The following is a 25428-nucleotide window of genomic DNA, read 5'->3' on the forward strand; positions in this document are numbered from 1 at the left end:
TGCTGTTAGCAGGAGCTGAAACCAAAAAGGCAGGGATTCTAACAGGCACTGCCACTATCAGTCAAGCAAGGACCCTTTGGGGTCCTGTAATTTGCAAGTATTGGTCAGAATTTTAGCCTGAAATATTTGACTTAACGTGTGATCTATGGATCTTGAGATGCGGTTTCTTTCATTTTGCAATTATTTTTCTGACAGCTAAAATTCTCTCTGATGTAAACTGCTCTGTCCCAGCAGGGAAAGGTCTTTGCTCTGTAAGTGCACCGTTAAATGACACAGAATATTTTGAGAACCAAGAGTTGAGGCTTTTTTTAAGCCTTAATTATGGCTGCCTTTAAAGATGATGATGATAAAAATGTAGTTGATGAACAAAATGAGGCCACGTGATTAATGTTTCCATATGATGTGTTTGATTATGACAGCTCCCTGGTTCCTAGCAGCTTTCTATGCAAAATGAAAAACAGTGCAAGTACTTTATCTAGCTCATCTGATTAAACACGACTATAGTCATGTGGAAGAAAGCGTATCCATAAGACCCCATTAGAAAAAGAGAAAATGTCAGGCTATGAATTACTTGGAAAAACCAGTTTTCAGTGAACTGTGTAAATTGCCAGTATCAGAAATGTAAGAAATATAAATGTGCTGTATCCATGTTCATTTTCAGTTTGAAGAGTGGACACTAGAAGAGTGGCCACATCAGTTAAGGACTGGAATACAACTAGAGAGCTCCCATGTTTCAGAAAATAACCTTATTGTCAGAGTTTGATTTACTTTGAAGAATCCCTTTTGATTTAGACCTTGTTGGTCTGTAGCTGAATGGAAAGAGAAGCCAAAAATACAGCATCATCTTCTTATACATGTTTTTAATGTTAGGAGTTATCTTTCTGTTTGACTTCATCAGAGTAGGATTTTTCCTATAGCTTTGCTGTACACATGGGTTTTATTTTACCCAGTGGTGTTAAAGGGGCTGAGGAGGGGCCAGTGGTACTTGCTGTTATGACTTTACTACCTGGGTTACGCATCCTCCTGCCCTTCAAGTATTGCTTCTGCCAGAAAGTACTTAGATTTCTTTTTCCCATAAGAAACCACAATTTAATTGCTCCTCACTTGGACAGTCTGTTGCAGTGATTTATCTTTATCTCCAGGCCACGTGCACTCTGAGCAGGGCTGGAAGCTCCCTGGCCTTCTGAAAGTTTGATAGGGGTTTTGAGGCTTTTCCAGCTGATAAATACTTGTGTGGAAAAGGCTGTGCTTTGGTGAAATTTCTAAGTGAGAACACATACCTCTTTTTAATGTTGTCAAAAGGTTGTGTATTTTTGCAACAAAAGCTTGGGTTTTCAGTTTGAACTGACCTTTCAAATTTAAATACACTTGTATTAAAAAAAATCAACACCGAACAGATCTGAAAATCATCAGTGATTCAGTTTAAAGTTGGGGTTGGTTTTTTTTGAGGAGGGCGAGGAAGATGGAAGTACAAAGAATGTGTTTCAGCTAGTGAAAACATTTAAGATTGATGTTGTGATTGACAATTTAGGTCAGCAACATTTCTGAAACATGAGGAAATTCTTTGGTGACAGGAAAATCTTTTCCAGTCCTGCCGTGGGTGTGTGTGGGTAGTCTAGAAGACATCCATCTTTGATAGGCTTTGCTTTGAAAATTGAAGAAAACCTGAGATCCCTGACTTTTAAGAATTCCCACGCTTGGATAACATAAAAAAAAGGGATATCTGAGCTGCTTTAAAAACTCCTCCATCTCTTCTGTTGGCTTCACATAGAAAAGAAAGTCTGAAATCTGAAAGGTTACTTCTATGAAGTGCTGGGCAAGTGGAGTTCAGAACTGCTTTTTATAAAATAGAGTCTGTAATAGCTTTAACGTTTTCATTTTGGGGTGTGCTGAATATCTGCCTCTGAAGTGCTGCCTCCGGCAGAAACCCTTGCAGAAATGCTGGGTAGCATGGTCTGCTATGGACATCAGAAATGAGGATCCCTGCTGCCACATGCACAGCTTAAAGGTGACTCTTTCCACTTTCTTACTGCTGGAAGGTGTAGACAGCGAGTGTTCCTTTCCACGAGGGACCACTGAAAGGGCCACGAGTTCTTGGAAGCAGATAAAGCACAAAGCTGTACGACACAATTGCAGGTTGTACAGTAACAGTCCCTCTCTAGCAGTTCCTCCAGAGGGCTTGCTAACTACGAAAAATGGGGCTCAAATTCTCAGATTATCACAAATGTCATTAATTGCTTACTTCTCTATATGATTAGGGAGCAGGATGATTCCCAGCTCTCTTTTGGAAAAGTGGGACAATATTTACTCAGCTGGTTTTGAAAGAGGTGGAGACCAATGTGTTATAGACACCTGGTTTGCTTTTTGTGTTGGAGTTGCCTTGGCCACTATAAACTTTCACCAATGGACAGAACCAGTGTGTGCATTAAAAAAAAAAAAAAAAAAAGCAAGCTGTGAAACTGTTAGCAAAGGGCAATTATTTGAAAGCACACCCCACATATGCCAAAGCCTCCTTTCTACGGTTACACCTTCGTGGATACCTCTTCTCTCCAGCTGCTTGAATCAAACGCATATTTGATGGAAAAAATATTTGCAACAGAGAACCTGAAGCTTTTATTTTTCTCTCTTACTGAGTGCCAAGGTGTTCAAACTGCAAAGTCACAGCAGGGTACAAAGTTCTTAAGGATCACAATCTTTCTTTCCAGTCTAAGTTTTCTAAGTCGAGAGTTAACTGTCTCCTCAGTTGTGCCTTCATTCTAATGCCATTTTCATTTTACCTGCTGATTTTGCTTTTACTGAGATCACTTGTACCAAATTAAATAGCACTGTGTAGTTGGTTTAGCATAAGAAAATAATGTCATATAGAAACTTTTGAAGCAAGCTGCATTTACGGAAAACAAGACTAATCTCTAGTATTAGTTACTGATAGACTGCAAGCACCCTGTTCTCCTGACACTCCTAAAAGCATGCAGAAGAATGGCTACAAAATATTGGAACATGGTTCCCTTTTTTTGGAAGCGGCATGAATAATTTCACTCATTAGTCAATAAATAGGTATTTTCAGAAAACAGACTAGCTGAAGGTAACGTGAGGCGCTTTTTGGTCTACGGAACACTAAGTCCCAAGAGAGTGAAAAGCTACCCTGTAATCAGTGTGAGCACCTTGGAATCTGCAGCTGCCCTGCTGCAAACGGTTCCTTGGAACATTAAATCCCATGCTGGTTTGGAGCTCTGACTTTGGTTCAGCAGGGTATGATGCTATTGGTAACTGGAGACCATGTCAACAGTGTTCTCTCCCTCTGTTGCCAGGACATAGGAATTGATTAGCCCAGCAGTCCAGCCGGCTCTATGTCCTGCTTCAATAATGACCAGGTTGCTTGTTTGACTATTATTTTTCTTATTTAGATAAGAAACTGGTTTTAAACCAAAAGGGCCATTTGGCTCAATGGAATTTTACATTTCACTTTGCTTTGTTTCTTTTCCTCCAAAAAATCCAAAATACCTGGATTTTGGACAGAACTGTTGGGTTGGTATTTTTTTCTTTTTGAGACTGTACTTCCTAATATTTTCATCAAAAAAAAAGGCAGTTATTTTAAGACCTTTTCTGGCCTTTTCTTAGGAAACCAATATTTTTAAAAAATCCTATTAATGATGGTAGTTTGGACCTTCAGCAACAAGTAACTGGGATGAAGTATGTTCTCAGAAAACAACTTCTTGTTTGGCAAGTATTAAAGCATAGCCATTTATTAACCTTCTAAAATCATGTACCTGACCTGCATTCAGAGAACTTTGGTGATGAGCCGTGTAGGATGTGGTAAACAAGACTGTCTCACCTCGGTTTTTCATTGGATATTTGACTATTGTATAATAAATGGTGAATACTTTTCTGTAGGACAGCCATATCTCGGGTGTACAGGAATAGCTAATTATTAGTGCTGGTAAATCATTGTAGCGCAAACCACGAACACTATCATTCAGTTTGTAATTTTCCCCTGATGTGGGTGCTTGTTCTTCTTAATACTTAATATGTCTGTTTATAGAAAAGCTGATTGAGATAATTAGCACTAAAAATGCTAAGGTAACATAGCTATGGTAACATTTATATTGCTATCAATTTTGTTTATAGCAGCCTAAAGAGCAGTTCTGAAATTAGAAATTAACTACAATTAGCAAATAAATTAAGTGTCTCTTGGAATTACTTGATCGTGTCTTAAAACGTTGCACAGTGTGGTGCTCACGGAGGCGATGCTGAGTCCCTGGGCTGTAGCAGCTGCATTGAGTTGAGGAGCACGTAAGGCAGAAGCCTGTTTGCTTCTCTGCTGTTGCTGTTTGTCAACGGGAGCTACTCCTGTGCCCAGCCCAGGACATCTTTTGAGCCTGTATCTAGCTCCCCTTCAGCGGAGTTGTGCTGTTGCCCCATGAGACAGGTTTGATGAGTGCATGCTGTGATGCCAGAAACGAAGTTTACTATTGGGGATTTGCCTTTCCATAGGGGGAAAGTAAGGTTGAGTGTGCTTTTTGGTGATGTGCACCCTCGTAGGGAGCAGCTCAGAGAGACCATTCAACTACTGCATGCTCAGTAAATTAACCTTGAAACACACATTTAATGTTGGCAGCTGAGTATGAAAGGAATAACTTGATCTGGAGCTGTGTTGTTGTCCCAGATGTCATCATAGACAAGGAGGTTAGTTTCCTTTGCCTAAAAAGTGTCAGTTTGGAGGGACTTGGGCATAATTTTGTGCTCACCGGTAGAAAGAGTTTGCTTTCCATAGTAAGGCACTTTAAGAACTCTGCTTGAGAAATGCTCTATAGATGCATGTAATTATTTTTCTGACATAATTTCACAGTTAGATATGGAAAGCACTGGGTTGTTTACTGCTGTTAAAATGGGTCATTAAATACAGTTTTGAAGATGAAAAGAGGAAGAGGATCAACCAGTTTTGGGGCAGCCACTGCCTCACCTTGCTCTTATCTGTTTCATGCAGTGAAACTTTCCTCATTCTTTCATCCTTTGTTGTATTTCAGAGACTTCTTGTAGTTAGAGGCAGACAGGTAACAGTTTTCTGAATCACACGTCTTTCAGTTCTGTATCCAGCAGGGAAGAAGGTGCTGTTAAACCTCCCCATCCTCTTGATTCAGACAGGAGTCTTGAGTCTTCATCTAAATCTCACGTGAATGCTCTTAACTACTGGGACCCTGTCCAGGTTTGGGTGCACATATTTGGTTGTACTACTGAAACTCTTTTTTTTGTGCGAGTTTAAGTAATCATTGGGCTGAAAAGGTAGAGGACAAGAGCTTGAGTCCATACTTAGCAGTGCGCTGCAAAGTTGTGGGGATAGAGACATGTCCATGCTCCATTGAACAGCAACTAATTGTCATGAAGTGAAACCGGAGACCTTGTCTGGCCTGAAAAGAAATAACAGTTGAGCAGCTGTGATACTGAATCGGGGTGTGGAGAAGTGGTGACATGATGATGTACACGTGGTGATACACGACTTTCTAACTGCCTCATGCTGCACATCCACTTCTGGCAGTATACGACTATATAACTGCCTCCTCAACACGTCTGCTGTACATCGAGTTCTCTTTCTGTGGGACTGGAAACCCCATCCTTATCCTGGGAAACATCTCCCATGGGTGTTAAAAGTTATATATTCTTACAAAAAAAAAAAAATCATCTGGGTAAATTAGCATCTTCATAGGAAGCAAAATATCCTTGAAGAGTTCTTGGATTTTCCTTCCTTTGTTCCCACTCTTCACCAGATTTTTGCTCTCTTTAAAGAGGAAAATAGGGCTGAGGAGTAGGGGAAAGAAGTGTCTGAATGTAAATCTAAAGCAATCTAGACAAGTGTAGGTGGGGCGGTCACACTGCAGAGCAATTCCCCCTGACTGCTGAGCATGGAAGATCCTGGCTGGCAGGGTGAGCGCTATCAGGCCCGAGGCTGCTGCTGCCTGTTTTTGTTGTATTTCCTTCAAAGTCAGGTGTCTGAGTTCCCTGTGGATTTCATCTGGGGAGAATTTATCACTGATAAATAACTGTTTGTGTTGAATCTACAGATGAGCTAAACTGTTTCCTTTAATGCTGCAGTTTAGTACCTTTTCCTTTTCAGGTTTGCATGGGCACTGGTATTTGAAAGAAATAAATCTGTCACTCAGATAATGTATTTGCCCTTGTTACCAAAAGATATAAATAAAAATTACAAGGTCATTAGCCATATCAACACAAAGGAAAACGTGCTGTGCATTAAATAGCTGACTTCCAGGATGAGTTGGGCAGAAAATATGTTGCTCATTTCCACTTCTGATCATCAAAATCAATTAATTCCTTTTGGTTTTTGTAGCACTTCCCTTTGCACGGGAAACCCTCAGCACATGTCAGTCCAAAATTTACGAGCACTGTGTTTTCAATGTCTTTCATTCATCACATGTAAATTCCAGTGGCTGGTGATTTACTACAGAACAGCAAATAAATATTACCTAAAAAAGCATTTTTTTTTAAAAAAAAGGCCACATGAAGGAGAAGATTTTATCTGCCACTTCTCAAGCAAATTTTCTTTGTCCCTGAGGAGGCAGGTTAGGTGGGGAACTGCCCTGCTATTATTCTGGAGTGCATCTTGTCTGGAAATGACCTCTTATGTTCAGTAAAAGGCAACCTTGGAAAGCAGTGGATTATTGATTATATTTGAATATATTTTATTTATTTCAGCTAGACTGTAGTAGTAGATGAAGACATGAGAGAACCAAAAGGCATAAGCTTCACTCACCCGGCATCACTCCAAGTCTTGCTGAGTCAGAGAGACAAGTCCTCTTTGTTTCCCACCACAGAGTTCACACAGTAAATAATCAACAGGGGGAAAAAAAAAGCCCAGATATTATGGGTAGGGGGACTCTAGGAAGGCTAGGTGATCAGTCTCCACTCAGTCCCTTTTGTCTGTGTTCATCAGCTCAGGGATAGAGAAATAAGTGGTAAATTATTGCTTCTAATGTGACCAGGTTGTAGGTAAAGGTGTACAGAATAGTTGCCTCAGAGGTTTCTCCTTTCTTCAGTGCCCACAAGCAAGCAGCTGAGAGGATGTAGGAGCACTGGGTGAGAAATGCATTTGCTGTGCTCACATTCACTGCCAAGTACGGTGGTATGTCCTGCTGCTAAGTAAATGCACAATTCGGTTAATGGCTGGATTCACCAAGACATCCTGCACTAACACTCATGTCTTTATTCTTGGGTAAAATTTCCATGGATGTCCTGTACCAACCAGGTAAGTCAGTTCTTACTGATGAAGGCAGGACAAAGTCTGTTTCTGAAGGGGAAACTGGTGGAGTGAAAATCCTCAAAGCCTGCAGGGGCTAGGTTAGAAAAAGAAAGGAATAATTGACTGACCCACAATCAAAGTCAAAGTTTCTAAAATGAAAAAGTAAGTGTGTTTCTGTGCTTCTTCTCTTTTTTTTTTTTTCTCCTATTGGTACTGCACATGTGGGTAATTTTTTTCCTTCTGTTTCCCAAATGTAATGTTCAAATCCCCCAACAAAAGACTCTGGTGTGGAATAGGTCATCTGCAATTCTTACGTACACTAGAAGTGTATCAACATTTTCTGGCAGTCACTTTAAACTATTTCAAGTTTGTTAGTTGATTTGGAGAGCTGATGCAGTAATCCCCATATATACAGTGCCAAACACAGATGATACAACTGGATTTTGTTGATGCTTCAGTAACAAGGACAAGGTTGAATTAGTCACAATGATAGAGGTTACGACCTTATAGTTTGTCTTCTGCCTAATGGTTCCAAGAACAGTGACATTATGGGGAAGGGTTTGTGTATTTATGGCATTTAAATTGCATACTTAACACAGCCAGCTGCATTCACCTTGGACTCATGTAGTCAATGTGCAGAGAGAGGTGTTTCACCCTTAAAACAGGTAAATCAAGCTGTTATTCCCAGTCATTCAATAGCACATATTGCCAACTAAGGAACACTGTATCTACAGCATCTGAAAAGAAGCAGTTTTACGGCCTTAAAAAAAAAATCTATACATCATGTAATTCTTCTTCCTTCAACTCTCCCAGGTCTGGCAGTGCGGAGGAAGCATGGAGGTCTTGCCTTGTTCTCGTGTGGCACATATTGAACGCACAAAGAAACCCTACAACAACGACATTGATTACTATGCAAAGCGCAATGCCCTGCGCGCCGCTGAGGTTTGGATGGATGACTTCAAATCACACGTTTATATGGCATGGAACATCCCCATGGCAGTAAGTGTGGGTCATGCTCTCTCCTGAACAGAGGCAGACACGTGGGTGGCTGCTCATAGTTCTTTGAGGTGAAAGGTGTGAGGCTACAGTTGTACAAAGTGAGCTAAGCATAGGGGAAGCATGTTTTCATGCTGGTGTGTGCTTGATATGAAGTGTTCTGCCATACAAACTTTTTTGCTTGGTGTAAGTTTTGTTGTACACTCAGGAGCAGTGACGCAGATTTATAATTTAACTAGAGCACAATGTTTCAGGTTTATGTGCCTCCTCCTCAGAAGTCATTAATTTGAGATGCCATTAAACTTTGAGGTGTTCATATGGTACAGTGGTGAGGACTACAGAAATGTCCATAAATAAATATCATCATTCGTTCTGAGACTCAGTAGGCCTCACAAGCATAAAAAATAAAGTATGTAATAAAAGAATCACACATTAACTGGCTTTATTGTCTACAGGCTGAGAATTGCAATGCGGACACATTCTGTTTCTTACTGTGCATGCGAATTATAGATGGCATGTGTGGGGCTTCTAGGAATCCATGTAAGATAAATATTAGATAAACTCTAGGTTCGATTTATCACATTCTTCTGTAAGTATCTCACATGCTACATCTCCATTAAGCATAATTCTTGCAGAGAAGACATATATATTCCACCCTAGTCAGGTGGAAACTGACTGATCTTACATCCTTTAGTGGTGTTTACGTTCAAGTCCTTCATGCTAAGGGCAACAGGGAGAGCAGCTGAGGGGAAACCTACTCTGATCTGTTGACAGTGATGGTTTAGTTAATCCTTATGTGAGGCATTTGTCCAGAGCTGCTTGAAGTAAATGGAAACAGGAATGTTCCTATTAGAACAGGAAAATTTGCCAACCCAGCAGTGTCCTTGTGAATATTCAGCTATGACCTAGAGTCCGTTGATGTCACGGGTGTCTTGTCAAAGACTTCATCATATTTAGTCTATGTCCTGAATACCTACTTGTACTTTGGTACACAGGTAATTCGTCAAAAAGATTTGAAAATACACTTACCTAAAGGAACAACTTTTCATTCATCTCCTCGTGATGTCTGGATATTTCAGATGTTTGTACACATCCCAGTTTCTCTTACTGCTGTTCAGTATTGGACACAGTGCAAAGTTTCAATGAAGATGAGTTTTGCTGACCTCTTTTTCCATGAGAGCTAATTGCAGAGAATTATTTTGCCTTAACAAAAGACAATACTGCATAACTTCTTTCCCTCACAAGATTTCTGTGATAGCAGGAGGAAGACAAAGCAGCATCCATCTAAGTGTGATTTCCTTTAATCTCTCTGAGATTACTTATTGGTGCAGTTTTCTGCACTGAGCAATGCTTTAAAAAAAGGTGGGGGGTGGCATATCTGTATTAAGAGACATAAATTCAACAGAAGTACTGAACATTTTTTTTTTTTCCATAAAGTAAATTGATAAAATGTGCATGATAAAATTAACCCTGTTAGCTAGTGTTAGTGTTCAGAGAGTTATTCCACTCTAATATACATTCTAGATGACTAAGAGGTATAAGACATAAGAAAAACCTTGGCATTGTCTATTCTAAAATGACTATTCTATCATGTCTATCCTAACAGGGTGTTGCAGAGAGATGGGTCTTGGTCTCTCCTCCCAAGTGATGGGTGGTAGGACAAGAGGGAATGGTGTCAAGCTGCGTCAGGGGAAGTTTAGATGGACATTAGGAAAAATGTCTTCACCAAGAGGGTTATCAAGCACTGGAACAGGCTGCCCAGGGAGATGGTTGGGTCACCATCCCTGGAGGGGTTTAAAAGATGGGTAGATGAGGTGCTTGGGGACATGATTTAGTAGTAGAAAAGAACAGTGGAGTTTCTAAGGCCTTTTCCAACCTAATGATTCTATGATCTTTGGACAGATCAGCAAGATCATATTCCTATAACATTCATCAGCAGGTCAGCATAGCTTTATTTTAGTTAGCCAAATAATTGGTATGCCCCTGCTTATGATCTATTTCTTGACATTTTTACTGATAAAGAAATCTTATATTGAATGATTTATTGTGCTGAGCGCCTCTGAGAATTACTCTCCTTCCACATAGCCTGAAGTAGTACGTAAATTAGCATTCATTTGAATGGGTGCCGCATGGAAAGCTCATGACAAAGTATGCATGCGCAAGCAGCAGTGAGCACAGCAAACTCTTTATGTGGCAAATAGAAAAAACCTGTTCAGTATTACACTTGTGTTCTCCCCTGAAAACGAGTCATCTGTTGGGGATTCTAATAAACCCTGAGCTAAGATTTGCTGCTGTGTTGTAAATCTGCATTAGACATCATCTGCAAAATGTACAGAAATTATTCTGGAGGAAATGTAGAAGGCAATGAAGACAGATATATGCAAAACTCCCCAGTCTAAGTCAATTCCATTCATACAGCACTGGAAAAGATTTTTAGATATGGTAACTCGTACTGTCTTAATGTTGAACTGAGATTACTTATAGTGGTTTAAATTGACCGGCACTAGCGCAGGACATGGCAATTCTTTAAATGTCTGGGTTTGATCATATCGATTCAACACTTCCAGCCTGTGCTTTTCATGGGATTTGTATTCAAACATGAATTAAACTCTGAGGTAGGATGATAAAGAAGGTTTTGAGTTTAACTGCATTTTACAGCTCAAGTCTACAAATGATCTCCACTTCCAGTAAAAACTGTATGCTGGTCTATGCAAATGCTTAATGGAGCTTAATAACTTCTTGAGCAGCTCTGCTTTCAAGTTTTAACAGGTCTGTTCCGATGTCATTCACATTAGTGTGCCTGTTACTAGAGGAAACCCTGATCAATCTTAGGTCAGATATTTCTGACCTAATATTAGGTGCCATATCTTAGGTCAGAATTTCTGCCTGCAATGCTAACAAATCTGAAAGCACAGGGGGTCAGGTTTGATTGCAAACATTTAGAATTGCTGTACATAACAACATCCTTATTGTATTCTTCTTATTTTGGTTTACGTTTGTTTTCTCCTTGTTCGTTATCCTTCTTTTTCCACTGATTTCATTAATGTTTATTGTTTGCTCTCAACAGCAGCTGTTTGATGAGCTACTCCTTAAGAAAGGGAAAGAAGAAAAGGAAATACAGCTTAGCATACAAAATTAACTCTAATTTGGTTTCAATAAAGAAAGGAACCCTAAAATCAATGCAGTGAAATTTCTTTATATCCTTTTCTGCTTTGTAGAACCCTGGAGTTGACTTTGGAGATGTTTCTGAAAGAATAGCTCTACGACAGCGACTGCAGTGCCGGAGTTTTAAGTGGTACTTGGAGAACGTCTATCCAGAAATGAGGGTTTATAATAATACTGTCACTTATGGAGAGGTACTGTATGGCTTTGGAAATATATCACGGCTGCATTAGAGCAGTCTTTTCATCTTAGTGGTAGGTCTTCAGGATATACAGAGCAACTTCAATTCATCACAGTAGTAGCAACAGAAATGTCCTCCCCTACTTTTAATAACACTGAGAAGCATGGTCTTGAGAAGCATTTTCCCTCTTATCAGAGTGTATCAGATGAGATCTTTGTCACTAACGATGATATGCAACCTCCTTGGCTTTCATTTAGAATAGAACAGCTCTGAGAACATAAATTTGAGGTAATCATTTTCCCAATTAGGATGCTACAGATGTCATCAAGAAAACATCAGCAGTCAAGAGAGCTAAAATAATTACAGTTAATGAGAACAGCTGAGTTTACTGAATTGTTTTTAGGTAAAGAACCATGCCTTTTGGGGATTTTGGCAAACTATTTGAAGGATTGCATTCATTTAGTTAATTAATTTTTGCAGTCCTTCTTCAGGATAAAAAGCAACATATCTCTGTTCAGATTGTGAGGGGAGACTTCCATTTGGCAGGTCTTTATACCACCGTGAAAGTCAGGAGAGGAAAAACAATATTGCTGCTCTGTGCTGTGTTTCCATTTTCCCTTGTGTACCCGTTTTGAGCAAGACCTTGGAACACCTACTCTGAGATAGCTGAGTAGATAGGTTAGGGTTATTTAACCCTAATAAAATGCTGGATTCAAACACGTTAGAAATGTGTAGATGTTTTGATTCACCTCAGCTGCCTGGATCGTTTCTTTCATCTCTCTGAACCATTCAAGTCTCCCACATATGCTTGACCCCAATCTATAAAGAAGTCAGATGCGCCTTCTGTAACTCTTTAAATCTCTATCACATGCCTGTAATGTAAGAACTGCTATTGCTAATGGCTGAACCAAGGCAAAGTTCTAGGAGCATACCTGCTGTGTAATATTTTTCAGATTCTGTTTTAATTGTCTACATGAACTATAATTAAATCCAAAGGCAATATATTTTCACACAAGACCACTTACAGGGACATTCTTCCTTTCTGTTCAATTTGATTGACTCCATATAAAAATAAGTATCAGATATTGATACAAAGTGCAAGTTTTATTGCATAATATCACTTTGCATCCTGATGTAACTATCCCTGACAGTAACTCAGGAAAGACATTTAGCAAATTCAACAGGAGCTATTAGTAACTGTCACCTCTGAGAAGGCTGTTAACTGCAAAGAGCATTGGCAGTATTGCCAATATTGTGTCAATTATACCAGACGGTTAGCAAGCTGGGCTCTAAAAAGAAGTTTGTTTCTATTTTGTGTTCACACGAAGGTTCTTGACTCAAAAAGGAAGTTCAGTGATACAAGTATCTAATTCATTAAATTTTATAATAAAATGGAGCCACACAAGATATTTAGCTAGTATAAACTGGCAAAGTTCCCTTTCAGTCTTACATGCCCATAATGAAAAAAATAGAGGCTTCACCGTAACTAACATAAAACTTGTTCTTAAAAGCCTCTTCTAGTTATTTTCCTGGAGGAAAAGATATCTGCATTTTAGCAAGTTTAAAGGAAAATAAACGTATTGAATAGATGTGAAACAGATTGAAACAGTAGTAAAAAATATTTCCTAGTGGCTCAATTCACATTTTTTTAAAGCAAAGTCATAAATATGTCTTCATCTTCTTTAGCCTTTATAGTACTTAAGTCATAAAATGAACCTCTTGAAATGTAACTGTTGGTGAGCTCCCTTAACCAATCCCTGTTATGCTTGCACACTATAACATGAAGGTTTATTCACTGATTTTTCTGACAGCTCATACAGTAGCTGTTTCTATATTATGGGAGTGGGCAGAGAAATTGTTCACAGCCTAAAACAAAACTGACCTGCTGACTGTTTCAAAATGTCCAGCTAAATAACCTTTTGATTAAGATACGTGTAAAATTTTTCTCCATCAGAAAAATGCATGTAATACTTCCAGCCTGAAGAGAAAAAAAAAAAAAAAAAAAAAGCTTGACATTTTAGAAGAGCTCCAGCCCAGTTTTTCCAAAGAGGGAGGCATGTGAATTTTTTACTGTAATAATTTTTTACTGAATTTTTCTCTGAATCCAAACCTTAAATATATTGAAAGCCTTCCAATGCTGGTCATCACTGCTGTATTCTTTCACAGTAATGTGTTTTACATCACTTCTTCATGTAACTATGCTATATTCTTAATTGAAATTGCATAGTTTCATATGATTTTTTGGTTTGATATATGCAGTAGGAACAAATAAAAGGGTGCCACATCCCATCCATTGAGGAACAGCTGAAGGAGCTGGGGTTGTTTAGCTTTGAGAAGAGGAGGCTGAGGGGAGACCTTATTGCTTTCTACAACTACCTGAAAGGAGGTTGTAGAGAGGAGGGAGCTGGGCTCTTCTCCCAAGTGACAGGGGACAGGACAAGGGGCAATGGCCTCAAGCTGCACCAGGGGAGGTTCAGACTGGATATCAGGAAAACATTTATCACAGAAAGGGTCATTGGGCACTGCAGAGGCTGCCCAGGGAGGTGGTTGTGTCACGTTTCCTGGAGGTGTTTCAAAGATGGGTAGACGAGGTGCTCAGGGACATGGTTTAGTGGCAGATAGGAATGTTTGGACTCAGTGATCCAAGAGGTCTTTTCCAACTTCGTGATTCTATGATTCTGTGATCCCAATTCTGGTTAGTTCCTCGCTGTTTGATATAAGACACATTCTGAAAATATATGGTCGAAATTTACATTTAAACAAGGGTAATTTGGAGCAAAATTTGGCTTGGCTTTCTTAGAGTGAATTTTATGGGGTTTTGATCCTTGAGTAATTGCTGAAAATAAAACTTTAACCCAAGGTCTGTAAAGACAGCAGGTTGTCCAAATAATGTCTCTTCCTGGAGCAACTTCCCTGTTGGCATCTGGAGAATAAGCATGTGTTTCTCAGACAAGAACATTTTTACATACTAGTTGTTTCCTAAGCTGCAGTGCAGTAATACACTAATACAACTCTTTTCTTTCTGATCTGGTTATAGGTCCGTAACAGCAAAGCTAGTGGCTACTGCTTAGATCAGGGAGCAGAAGAGGATGACAAAGCAATCCTTTATCCCTGCCATGGAATGTCCTCTCAGGTAAATGGATAAAATCCCATAATCAATGAGAAACCTTTACTTTTAGCAGCATATTCCTGAGCTGGAAAGAGACAGACTTTACAGCAGTATTTTTGGGTGACCTTTCTGCTGTTCAGGATGTGAATCTCTACATTGAAGAGGCCTGTTAGGAAAACAGAAGAATCATGATAATTTTTTCTAACAACAGAGAAATCCACTGAAGATTAAGGAATATAGACAGTTTGTTTGAGTGAGCAGCTCTTCTTGTTTTGACATTACTTATTCTAGGAATATTCTAGGATTCTTTAAATCAAGGGTTCACTGGTCCAATAGGCTCCTATTCAGAAAGGATTTAGCAAGCTGCTGATGTGATTTCTCAAGCAGGCAAAAAGTTAAGCATGTATTTAACTTCATCTTCAAAGAGAATTAAGAATATCTTTTAACATTTTTCTAAAATAGATTTCTTTTTTGTCAGTCCCTGTGCATATTATTATTTTTTTACAGATATCTGGAGATTTTAAAATTACATTTCTTCTTTTCATGCTCATAATGATGTTACTTGTTTTTTTAAATACAAATTTGATAATATTTAAATCCAGGACTTGAGTTTCTTCTGAAATGTAGCTCTAGTTTCTTTTGAAGTGCCATCTGAATCAGAACTAAGTTAATGAAGATTCTCATGCATAAATAAACTCTGACCTTATCACGGACTTAGCAGTTATCTGAAGTTCAGTCATACATATACTGATTTGGAGTTCAGGCTCGTACATCACCATGGAGGCATAACAAGAGTGACAAAATACAAATATTTCTTATTGTGCTTAATTGCAAGCTGGTGAGGAGTCATTCCCTGTTAGAGCAAAGTGAGATAGACAGTGATTTCTAGTAACAAAAGGTCCACCTTTGGCAGGATCATTATGGAACACTTGACTGATACTCTCCTCAGAGGCGGAAGGAACAGCCTTTGAGTAAGGTAAAGAAACAGTGCTGCTTAATTAGATGTAAATGAGTTTTTCAAGACGCCTCTAATTAGGGATGTCTGGGCACTAAGAGTTCGGTCTCTTACTTCATTCTGGTTGTAAGCAGGAAGTTGCAAATTTAAGTCTTTCCAGAAAGTCTCTTTGCAACATCTAATCTCATATCATCATGCTAGTGTTGGGAAGAAAATTAAATACATGGTTCTCACTGTAATTTGTTTTGCAATTGAAGTCCTTAACCTACTTATTTGGCTCCATGACTCCAGTTTCATAGAATAAGCTTTGACTCCCAGAAGAACAAAATAGATGAGGCCATAAGTTACTGTGATTTTTTTTTAAATCATGCCCAGCTCCTTCCAACTAACCCCTGTAAATGTGGTGGCTAAAGTAGCTCACCTGTCAGCATCCAGCTCTGACCAATTTCTTCCATTAAGGAGCAGGTCATTTTCCTTTTAGTGAGATGTAAATACATTGCCTAGTATGTGAGCCTTTTGAATTGTCGACTCTAGACAAGACACTGGGCAGCTCTTCTCAGGTGTAAATAACAATATAAATGCCCAAGAAATTAAGTTGCACAGTGACTAGTTAAATATCTTCAGTCTCACTTCCACTACAGGTCTTCAGTAACCTGTCTACCTTAGTTTTCTGGAAAAGCCTGAAAAGCTGCTTTCAGGCTTTAAATTGCAGCCTCGATCTAGAGCCTTTTTGTTACTAGCACTGTGTAAATGCATAGAAAGAGAAAATTATTCTTCCCAATCCCTTAAAATTCAAAACATCCCTTGTGTGTGAGAACTATAAAACTACAGGAGAGCCAAAAGTTAATCTACCAAATCATCCTGCAACACTTTCCATTTTTTCCAAAAGTTTTAATTCTTTAAGAAACACCAAGCAGAAGGCAGAGGTTGATGTACTATCTAAGTTGAGTATTTCACAGACAAGCACGGGTTGGAGCCACTCAAATGCAGCCAAGTTAATTAATGATTACACAGCTGGAAAACTTCTATCATCTCACCACAATTTACAAAATTAATTCAGGATGAGAACCACAGCTGCACAAACCCTAATCAAGGCTATTCAAGCACATAGCATGAAAGGTGTTGACAGCAAGTGTTTTAATATATTAAATAAACATTTTTAAAGCCTCTCTTCTAGTCAGCCTGGATGAGCATAATTGTTTATTATGTTTAGCTTTCAGTTTTTGACATTTTTTATCTCAAGCATAGGGCACAATATACTCCTGCTGAGTTGAGATTTGGGTTATTTGAAATTGACTATTAAATATAAATGTATATATACATGGAACTCATTTTCACTAGTTAGGTTAGCACTGGTGCTTGCTGTGTCCTACCAACACGAAAGCCTCTCACTATTCGGCTACAGCCTTGTCTGGTTTTCATACCCTTCAGTTCTGACAAGCAAATTTCTAGTGATTTGAGTATACACATGGTTCCACCAAAAGCAACAGAAGTCAGTCAAGTGTTTAAAGAAGGCTAAGTTAGGAATAAGACTACAGTGCATCTGTGATAAAATTATTTTTTCTTCTATGTCTTACATTTCTGTTTCCCTTGCGCATTGCACACCTCTGGATGGTGTTGTCCTGCATTACCACTGAAAAATAAAACCACTCTACCATTACTACCCAATGAAATAAACTCCTTTCCCTCTGCATTTTCTCAAGATTATTTTTACCATGATAAATCACATACTTGCAATGATGGCAGCCTTAAAATTTCTTTGTTCAAATGGGGACAAATTATTTTATGGATGCTCTGAAATGCATTTACAGAATCACCACATCATTTAGATTGGGTTTTAAGATCATCAAATTCAACTGTAAGCCTAACACTTAGCCTGAGTTTACATCATTTTAACTTAATGAATTTAACTGGAGCTAAATCAGTGTCAGCTAACGCTTAGTAATATCCAGACAAGGTTTTACACCAGTATAAGCCAGTTTCAAAAGTTGATTAACAGAAAACTAGTGTCTTTTTTATATGTGCTCATTGGATCTGAAGCTTGATTCCAATTCCTTTCATGAAAATAGGCTTGTAAATACTGTTTGGAGAGCAATAGGGAACAGTCCAGAGCTAGATAAAATTCAGAAACCAAGGAATGTATTGAGGGTCTTGAATTGTCTTGTCTCTGCTTCTGGCTTGTCTTGTAAAATCATCTGTAAAACTTATTGGGTTTGCAGCACTGCATAAAACCCTTTTGTTGTAAAATAAATTGCAAAAATGGGAGGACAGGATGAGGGGGGTAGATGCACACCACTCAAAAATGGAATGTGTTGTTCTGGAATCTTCTCAGAAAGTTATAGGGCACAGATTTTGAACTCTGAGAGCACTTATACAACCTCAGTGAAAATAACTCCCTGTCACAGAGTCTGTCTTGAATGCTGTGATGTGGAGCTAATTATATTGTTTGTGAAATAAGAGGAGAACTTAATAAAATGGCATTCTGGGATCAAAAGGTCCTGGTGAACAGCCTCCTCCTCTGCCCTCCTCTCTTCCTTTTCACAGCAAGAGAAAGAGGAGGGACTGCAGCTGTGAAAGCAAGAACTCCCTTGTCATTGAGATCAAGCAGAAAGAAGGGAGATCTTGACATTCAGATTTCTGAAGCTTGCAGCTATGCAAACAGATAGAGTAAGAGGAGATGAAAGGCTTTACTTAAACTGTTGCTTAAGGGCAGATATTTAATATTTTGCTTGGTAGAACTGTGGATTTCCAGGGCTGCACGCTGGGTAGCAGGTCTGATTGCCTGGAGGAGGGTGAATGGAAGGTATTGTCTTAACTTGCATGAAGCAGTGGGTAAGATTCTGCAGCAAACCTGGAGGTTTGGTAACTTACACTCGTGATCTGTTTGTCTTACAGTGACAAGTACTCTGGAGATATAAGGTATTTCATAATTCTGTATAGCTCACTGTTTCAATTTCTGTGTCAGCTTACAGCTCAGTTAATCTGCAGGGCTGAAGGATCATTAAAGATTTCCTTTTGCTGGAAAACAGGACCAAGAGAGAGGGGTTAAACTTTGTGTGGAAAGCTAATGGAGCCACTCCTGTAACTGTTTCCTATAAATAATTGCCTGTTGTTGTTTTATGCTTTTTTCCACTTGACTGGAAATTAACAGGAATGGGTTTTCTGAAGTCAAATCCTTTGATTTAATGCTGGCATTTACTTATCCCACTGATGCTCCTGAAGGATCACCTTCCAGAGCCAGCACCACTCACTATGTTTTAATCAGATGTGGTGGCTTTGATAAACAACCTTTGACTTCAATTCTATTCTGCTAAGATTTCTAAACGTTGGAGGGGAAAAATATCCTATGTTATCTTAGGTACAGCAGATAGTATCAGGATTAGATTTTGGAGTGTTTAATAGTGCACGTAGCTTTAGCATTGTCCTTCAGCTCTCCTCAGATAAAAGAGGAAAAACTGAGTGAAGTTTGATCCTCATGTGAGGTATAAAACTTTTTCTGTTCTGCAGGTTGCAATAGGAGCATGTGGATACCTAAGGCTTTCAGCCCATCATGACTTTCCCAAAATTTCTCTTTTTAAATGAATGATATTCAATATTCCTTAATAAAGGAGACTTTGTTGGTTCATTTTGGCTGGCACTGGGAATGGTTTTGGTGTGATGTATGATGCCCACAGTTCTAATACAAATTCAGAGGTTATTTCTTTTGATAGCGGCACTTAAGATCAAATTTGAACACAGCAGGTGTAACTTTCACTGTTCCATTGACTCTGTATTCTAGCTCCTGCTTTCTAGTGTGTGGTAATAAGCAATTTCTTTTAACGCTTATTTTATTCTCACATATTATATTGTCTCTAGGAAATTCTGATATGAAGTCTTTGCAAGGAGATCTTACTAATCATATAGTAGTCCCTTGTACCTTAAGTTCTGGCCTGATTTTGCAGAAGCAGGCGCTAAATCTTTGCTATATAACGTGGTCTGAAATGTGATAATTGTTTGTGGATTTTTTTTAGAATTTTATTTTATTTTAAGATAACCCTAAGTTTTTATGACAGTTGGGACTCTTGGCAGAAAGTACAGATTCAGGAAAATTAAGCCCATGGTGTTCCATTTGTCTCATCATTTTATAGGTAACAGTTTCCTGCACCGAGCCATCTCTGAGTCTCTTGAGCTGTCATGCAACTGCCACTTTCAATATTGGTGATAGTTTGTAATAGTGTTAGTTTATCTTCCATTTCTAAGGCCTAAGCAGAAATGGGACTTTCTTCTTTGACAGGTTTCTATATAAATGTCTTTCCCAAACACATTGAGAAATTCCCAGATACTGAGATACAGAGCACATGCAATTCTCGCTATTGAGATTCTAAAGACACAGAATATTGTAGACTGTTTTAATATTGATATAGAAAAGCTACTCATCTTCAACCATAGAGAAAATTGATCCTATCCTACAGAGCAGGCAACCCATTATAAGTAGTCTTTCTGATCACCTACACAAGTCAGAGCCACCCGCGTTGCTAGATGGCATTTTGGGACCTGGAAATGCATAATAAAGTCTAAAAGATTAACACATTTCCCTGTCAGTGTAAATTTCAGCCACGCCTGCAGTTCATTTGAACTCTGCTCAGGACTCATGAGACAGAAGCGTGAAACACAAAGACGGGTTTTACTTTAAAAAAGAAAAAAAAGAATTTGTGGGATGGTTCCTTCCCACCCCTGTTGCCCTTTATTTGGGGAAAAAGGACAATAATTTATCCAAGTTGGCTGTTCATTAGTATTTTGAATCATTTTGCTTGCTTGAGCTTCTTTTACCTATGTCCCCAAGTATGCCTACAGTGAAAGGAAAAAAAAGTGTCTCAACTTAGTGTGTATAGAACTCGACAATGACATTGTTCATACCAAGGAGAATCCTCCTGCGGTTATCCCTCTGTTTTCTCTGTGTAGTCTATGTTCTAACTCTCTGCTTCACATGGTTGCTCTGAACAGAAGTGGCAGGTGGGGAAATGAACACGTAGTTTGTCAAAGGGAATCTGGTCTGGGAGCGAGTAGACCGTGCTTTTTTTCCCACCAGCAACATATGATTATTCACAGCATGATTCTTCTGAGGTTAATAAGGGTGGCTGTAGAAAGCCAGACTCTAATTCAAGGTTTTTTGATTGACTCTTAACGATATCTCATGCAGTGGTCAGTAGCATCCAATAAATGGCAGGCACTTCTGACCTTCTTTCTCTTTCTCGTTAAGTAATTTCAGCCATATAACAGCAATAAGACCAGACAGGCAGTAAATTTCCTGGGTGATAATTGCTTTTGTTCAGTGGCTCAGACCTTCGCCCTGCAGCATCCAGTCTCACAGCACACAAGCCATGGAGGTGATTCCGTTTTGCAGGTTTTTGGCACATGGGTGTCACACTTTAGTACTTCTGGGGTAAGAAGGGCAAAACACCATGCTGGTGTAATGACTCCAGATTTAAACAGAGAAGTAGTAAGAGGCAGATACACTTGATTTGATGTATTGGCCTGCCACCAAATTAACGTCTTGCATTTTTGCTTTAATGTGCGTTGAAATCTCCCTCAATAGGCTTTTCCCTATCTAGGAAGTAGCAGTAATTAAGGGGATTAGTTATTAATTTTTGCAACATATCAATGAGGACCCCGCTGCTATCATAGTTATCTCAGTGCAATGCGATAAGAAGTGAGCTGACAGTGTCACTATTCCCTCTAAATGAGCATCCTAAAACCACCATGAAAGGTTTGAGGTTTTCTTAGAATACAGATTAAAATAAATCATAGTAGAGAAAAATCAGATACGGAAGAGGCAGAATAAAGGGTTTGAAATTAACCTTCCTCTGTCAAGATTGTGTTCTTCAGCCCTGCTGTCATCCAGCAGTTCTTCGGTGGTTTCTTGGGTTGCAAGAAACTTTTCAAGGTCCTCAGGGTGTCCCTAGGAAAAGCTTTTCCTCACCCAGTGCTTCTGAGATGTGGGTTTATGTCTGCAGACTGCTCTCCTGGGAGTCTGTAGGCTCTGTACTGGCTCTGTCCCTTCTCACACACGCTGTGTGGGAGGCTGTGTCATCCCAGCAAGCTTGTAGTGCTTGAAGAAGCAGTGTCTCCCTCCACCTCAACCCAAAATGTAGCTGTGTGAGAAGGTAAATGGGCAGCTGCCCTCTACTTACAGAAAATCATTATCCCAACAGTTAGGTTGGATCAACATGAGACATCTCCAGATATTCTCTATATCCTTAAATATTTTCCCTTGGACTAATATTAATGTAATAAAACATGTTCTAGCACACTGAGATTAGAAGACACCGTTTTTCACCTCACCTTCTGTGCAGGAGAACTAAATTGCAGAACAGTTAAGCCCCACACAAGACTAAAATATCAGAGCGTGATGTAGGCCTGAAGCATATGTTAGCCTATTTGCTGTTATTGCCCTCATGATTTTTTTTCCCCTTTCATATTTTTGGATACTGGTAGCATGGTGAATTTTTTTTTGCAGTAACATTTATTTACAAAAACTAATTAGACTTGTTGCTATCAGTAGCCTCTAATAGAGCTCTTAAGAACAAACTGCATGGCGAATTGACATCGTGTCCTTGTTAAATCAATTCCTGCTGAGTGGATATGATTTACATACTGATTACTTCACTTTCTCGATTGCTCTTTTTCCAGCAAACCAGTAGGTAGATAATGGTGAGGAGCAAAGGTGTGGAAGAAGGGAATATTGTGTCCTGCAAGAGACCCCGTGTTGGTAAAATGAGTTTCCCAGGCTTTGTCGTTAGACACTGTGTGCCGGATCGGTGAGGACCCAACACTGAGCAGGACAGAGGGCTCCTCACCAGCACTCAAGGTGGAAGCCACCAGGGAAGGCAGCTGCAAGTCAGCTGTGTCTCATTGCTGGGGTCTGTGGGGTTGCGGTCAGAGTCTTCCCTTTCCTTTCTTCCCTAGCTTGTCCGCTACAGCTCGGAAGGTGTCCTGCAGCTTGGGCCGCTGGGCTCTACAGCCTTTCTCCCTGACTCCAAATGCCTCGTTGATGATGGGAAGGGCAGGACACCAACTCTAAAGAAGTGTGAAGATGTTCTGAGACCAGCACAGAGGTTCTGGGATTTCACACAGGTAAGAAAAAGCTCAGGGAGCCTTGCAGAGAGAGGAATACTGCTCTAGAGGATTTTTAAAGAAACACAAGGTCTTTAGAGGATTATTCTAGGAATCCCTGCCTTACGCCTTCTGGAAATAGTCATGTTCTGTAGGTCGTGTTTGATCCAGGAGTTTTCTTATATTACTACTAAGGATATTTCAATTATACTTTCTCCATGTACACTGTGTGATTTGTTTAGTCTGGATTTCTGTAGTAATGGTCATGAAGATGCTTGCAAGTTTTTTTTTTTAATATCTAGGAATTTTTGGTTCTGGAATTTTTCTGAGGTTTTTCTAGCATACTTCAAGGAACACTTAGACCTTGAGATTTCAATTAATTTTCAGCATTTTTGAAGGCATTCTTACAGTTTCTGCCATTTCCTATACCTCGGAGCAGGGATTCTCTAGTGTTTTTCTAGTGATTTCTGGGTAATTTTCTAAGAATTCTTAAATCTGGAATTGTCAAAGGATTGTTTTGGCACTCTATGAATCACCTAGCTCCTCCTAGAAATTTCTAGCACTCTTATTGCTTGATATATATAGAATTTTCTAGGCATTTTATAGTGCTTTCTAGGGATTTACGGATCTAGCACTAATTTTATTCTAGCCTTTTCAGCTGTCTATTCCTCCTTCTAACCCTTCTGTTTGGTTTTTTTTTCTTCCCCTCTTCTTTTTTTTTTTTCTCAGAATGGTCCAATCATCAGCAGAGACACTGGCCGTTGTCTAGAAGTGGAAATGTCAAAGGATGCAAATTTTGGGCTCAGATTAGTTGTACAAAGGTGCTCGGGGCAAAAATGGATGATTAGGAACTGGATAAAACACGGCCGGCATTGACTGCTGGGGCTGAGAAGCTGTCGATCCTGTCGTTGTTCATTGCTCAGTGTGCCATATATTGCAAGGTATTTGTCTTAAAGGAAATTAGTTTGAACAGGACTTGGCTTTCAAGAGTCCTCCACAGTTGGGCATTCAAAAGAAATAAAGAAGGAAGAGGAAAGCAGACAAATACATGCCCTACCTGACTCTTCCTTGCTCCGGAAGATGATCTGGGAAGCTTAACAAGAGTTTTCTGTTGATTTGGAAATCTTGTGAAGATCAGAACACAACAGACAAGTGGATTCCTTAGGCTCTCCCAGAGGAACTAAGAGACAGATATTTCTGTGATGAGTTCAAAGGAGAGATCCCAATACTGCCTCGTAAAGAGAGTTCTCTGATGGGTAGCTTTTTAGCTTTAAGTTAAGGACTGGTGCACAACTCCTATGGTGAATAATCATGTGCCTTTTTTATTGTACTTCATATAAAAGGAGACTGGAAAAATCCTACCTTTTCAGCATGTCTGGTTCATTGTACTAAACAAGAAGATCTGTAAATAACACTGGAAATATAATATAATATATGATAATTTTCAAGGTTGATTGTTTAGGAGTCTCTGTTTCTGGTAGGAGACTGTTTGCAAATGTTTACAGGTGGTTCTCAACCTTCAAGCTGCTAAAAAGCAGCATTTTAGAGACCTCTTATAGTTATACACAGGTAAATGTTGAATAGGTAAAATAGCCACATGCTCCATTATATTGCCACATTTTACATTTCTTGGCTGTAAAGGCACCACAATCTAGCACTTGTGAATTTAAGTCTTTCCAGGCAGTGAGTGTACTAGCAGGCAGATGAATTTCTAGAAACCTTGGTTGGCCCACAAGCCCTGAATATACAAAGTGCAAGGCTCCCATCCCGCAGTGCTGTGCATGCAGGTGCACTGTTATGTTGTTCCAGCAACTGCCTGGAAGCTGGATACTCATTACTTCTGAAAAGAAGTTGACTGACTTAGGTGCCATCTGTGGAATTTAACAGCTTAAATCTCCATATTGTTACCTGTCCTGTGAAAATGTCAAATGTGAGCAAATATGCTTTGTGAGCACTGTCTAGACAAACGTCCTGAACAAACCTACAAGATCTTTTCAGTATTTGAAAATAAGAAGGCAAATTAGAGCAAGAACTAGGCAACATATATAAATATTGTTACTCTGAAATACAAATCTTTTACTGTAGTTCACCCATTGGCGGCATCTTCATGAACCTGAATTCAATACTGTATCCAGTGGTTCATACAGTACCTGCACACAGATAGCCAGAGCCATGACGAGGCTGCATCCAAAAAGCTGTCAAAGTTGATGAGCTCCGTCAATGTCAGCGGGTTTTGGGTGTGGGTCCATGGCAGACAGGATTTTCACTTCAGAGGGTTCAGTCATATTGGAGGAGAGACAGCAATGGCATCTGTTAACTTCACTGTTAAATATTTTATAGGGTTTTTTACAAAAAAAAAAATCGTTTTATTGAGCCAGGAAAATAGGTGGTTGCAGACACTGCGATACCATGAATCTTGGTGACCTGATTCTTGAAGAGGTTTTGCCATTCTTATCTCAAGGCATGCTGAACAAAATAGAATGGAAGCAAAATTAATTTTTAAAGGGCATGATATGTAATGAAGTATTTAATTTTAACATGCAAAATCCATCAGTTCTTGTCAACTCTTGGTTGTTATTTAGAAAGTATATCACTATATTTTCCCCCAGTTCTTTTTTTGAAAGAATCTGTGCAAGAGGTAATACAAAACCTGTTCTCCTGGAGTTCATTGGTGGCTAATTGGT

The 25428-nt window shown here is 39.2% G+C and overlaps 1 protein-coding gene across 2 annotated transcripts in view; it reads left to right on the plus strand.

Annotated features, from left to right (window-relative positions):
• Positions 1-24422, plus strand: part of GALNT9 (polypeptide N-acetylgalactosaminyltransferase 9) — a 147716-nt gene extending 123294 nt beyond the window's left edge. For both annotated transcript variants that reach the window (XM_069870769.1, XM_069870770.1), the window contains exons 7-11: positions 8063-8248; positions 11464-11601; positions 14626-14721; positions 22598-22765; positions 23474-24422. In XM_069870769.1, coding sequence (XP_069726870.1) covers positions 8063-8248; positions 11464-11601; positions 14626-14721; positions 22598-22765; positions 23474-23620 — 735 coding nt within the window. In that variant the 3' untranslated portion in view covers positions 23621-24422. The remainder of the gene's footprint in view (positions 1-8062; positions 8249-11463; positions 11602-14625; positions 14722-22597; positions 22766-23473) is intronic.
• The last annotated feature ends 1006 nt before the right edge of the window (positions 24423-25428 follow it).

Source organism: Phaenicophaeus curvirostris, chromosome 17, assembly GCF_032191515.1.
Source record: "Phaenicophaeus curvirostris isolate KB17595 chromosome 17, BPBGC_Pcur_1.0, whole genome shotgun sequence".
NCBI classification, from domain to species: Eukaryota; Metazoa; Chordata; class Aves; order Cuculiformes; family Cuculidae; genus Phaenicophaeus; species Phaenicophaeus curvirostris.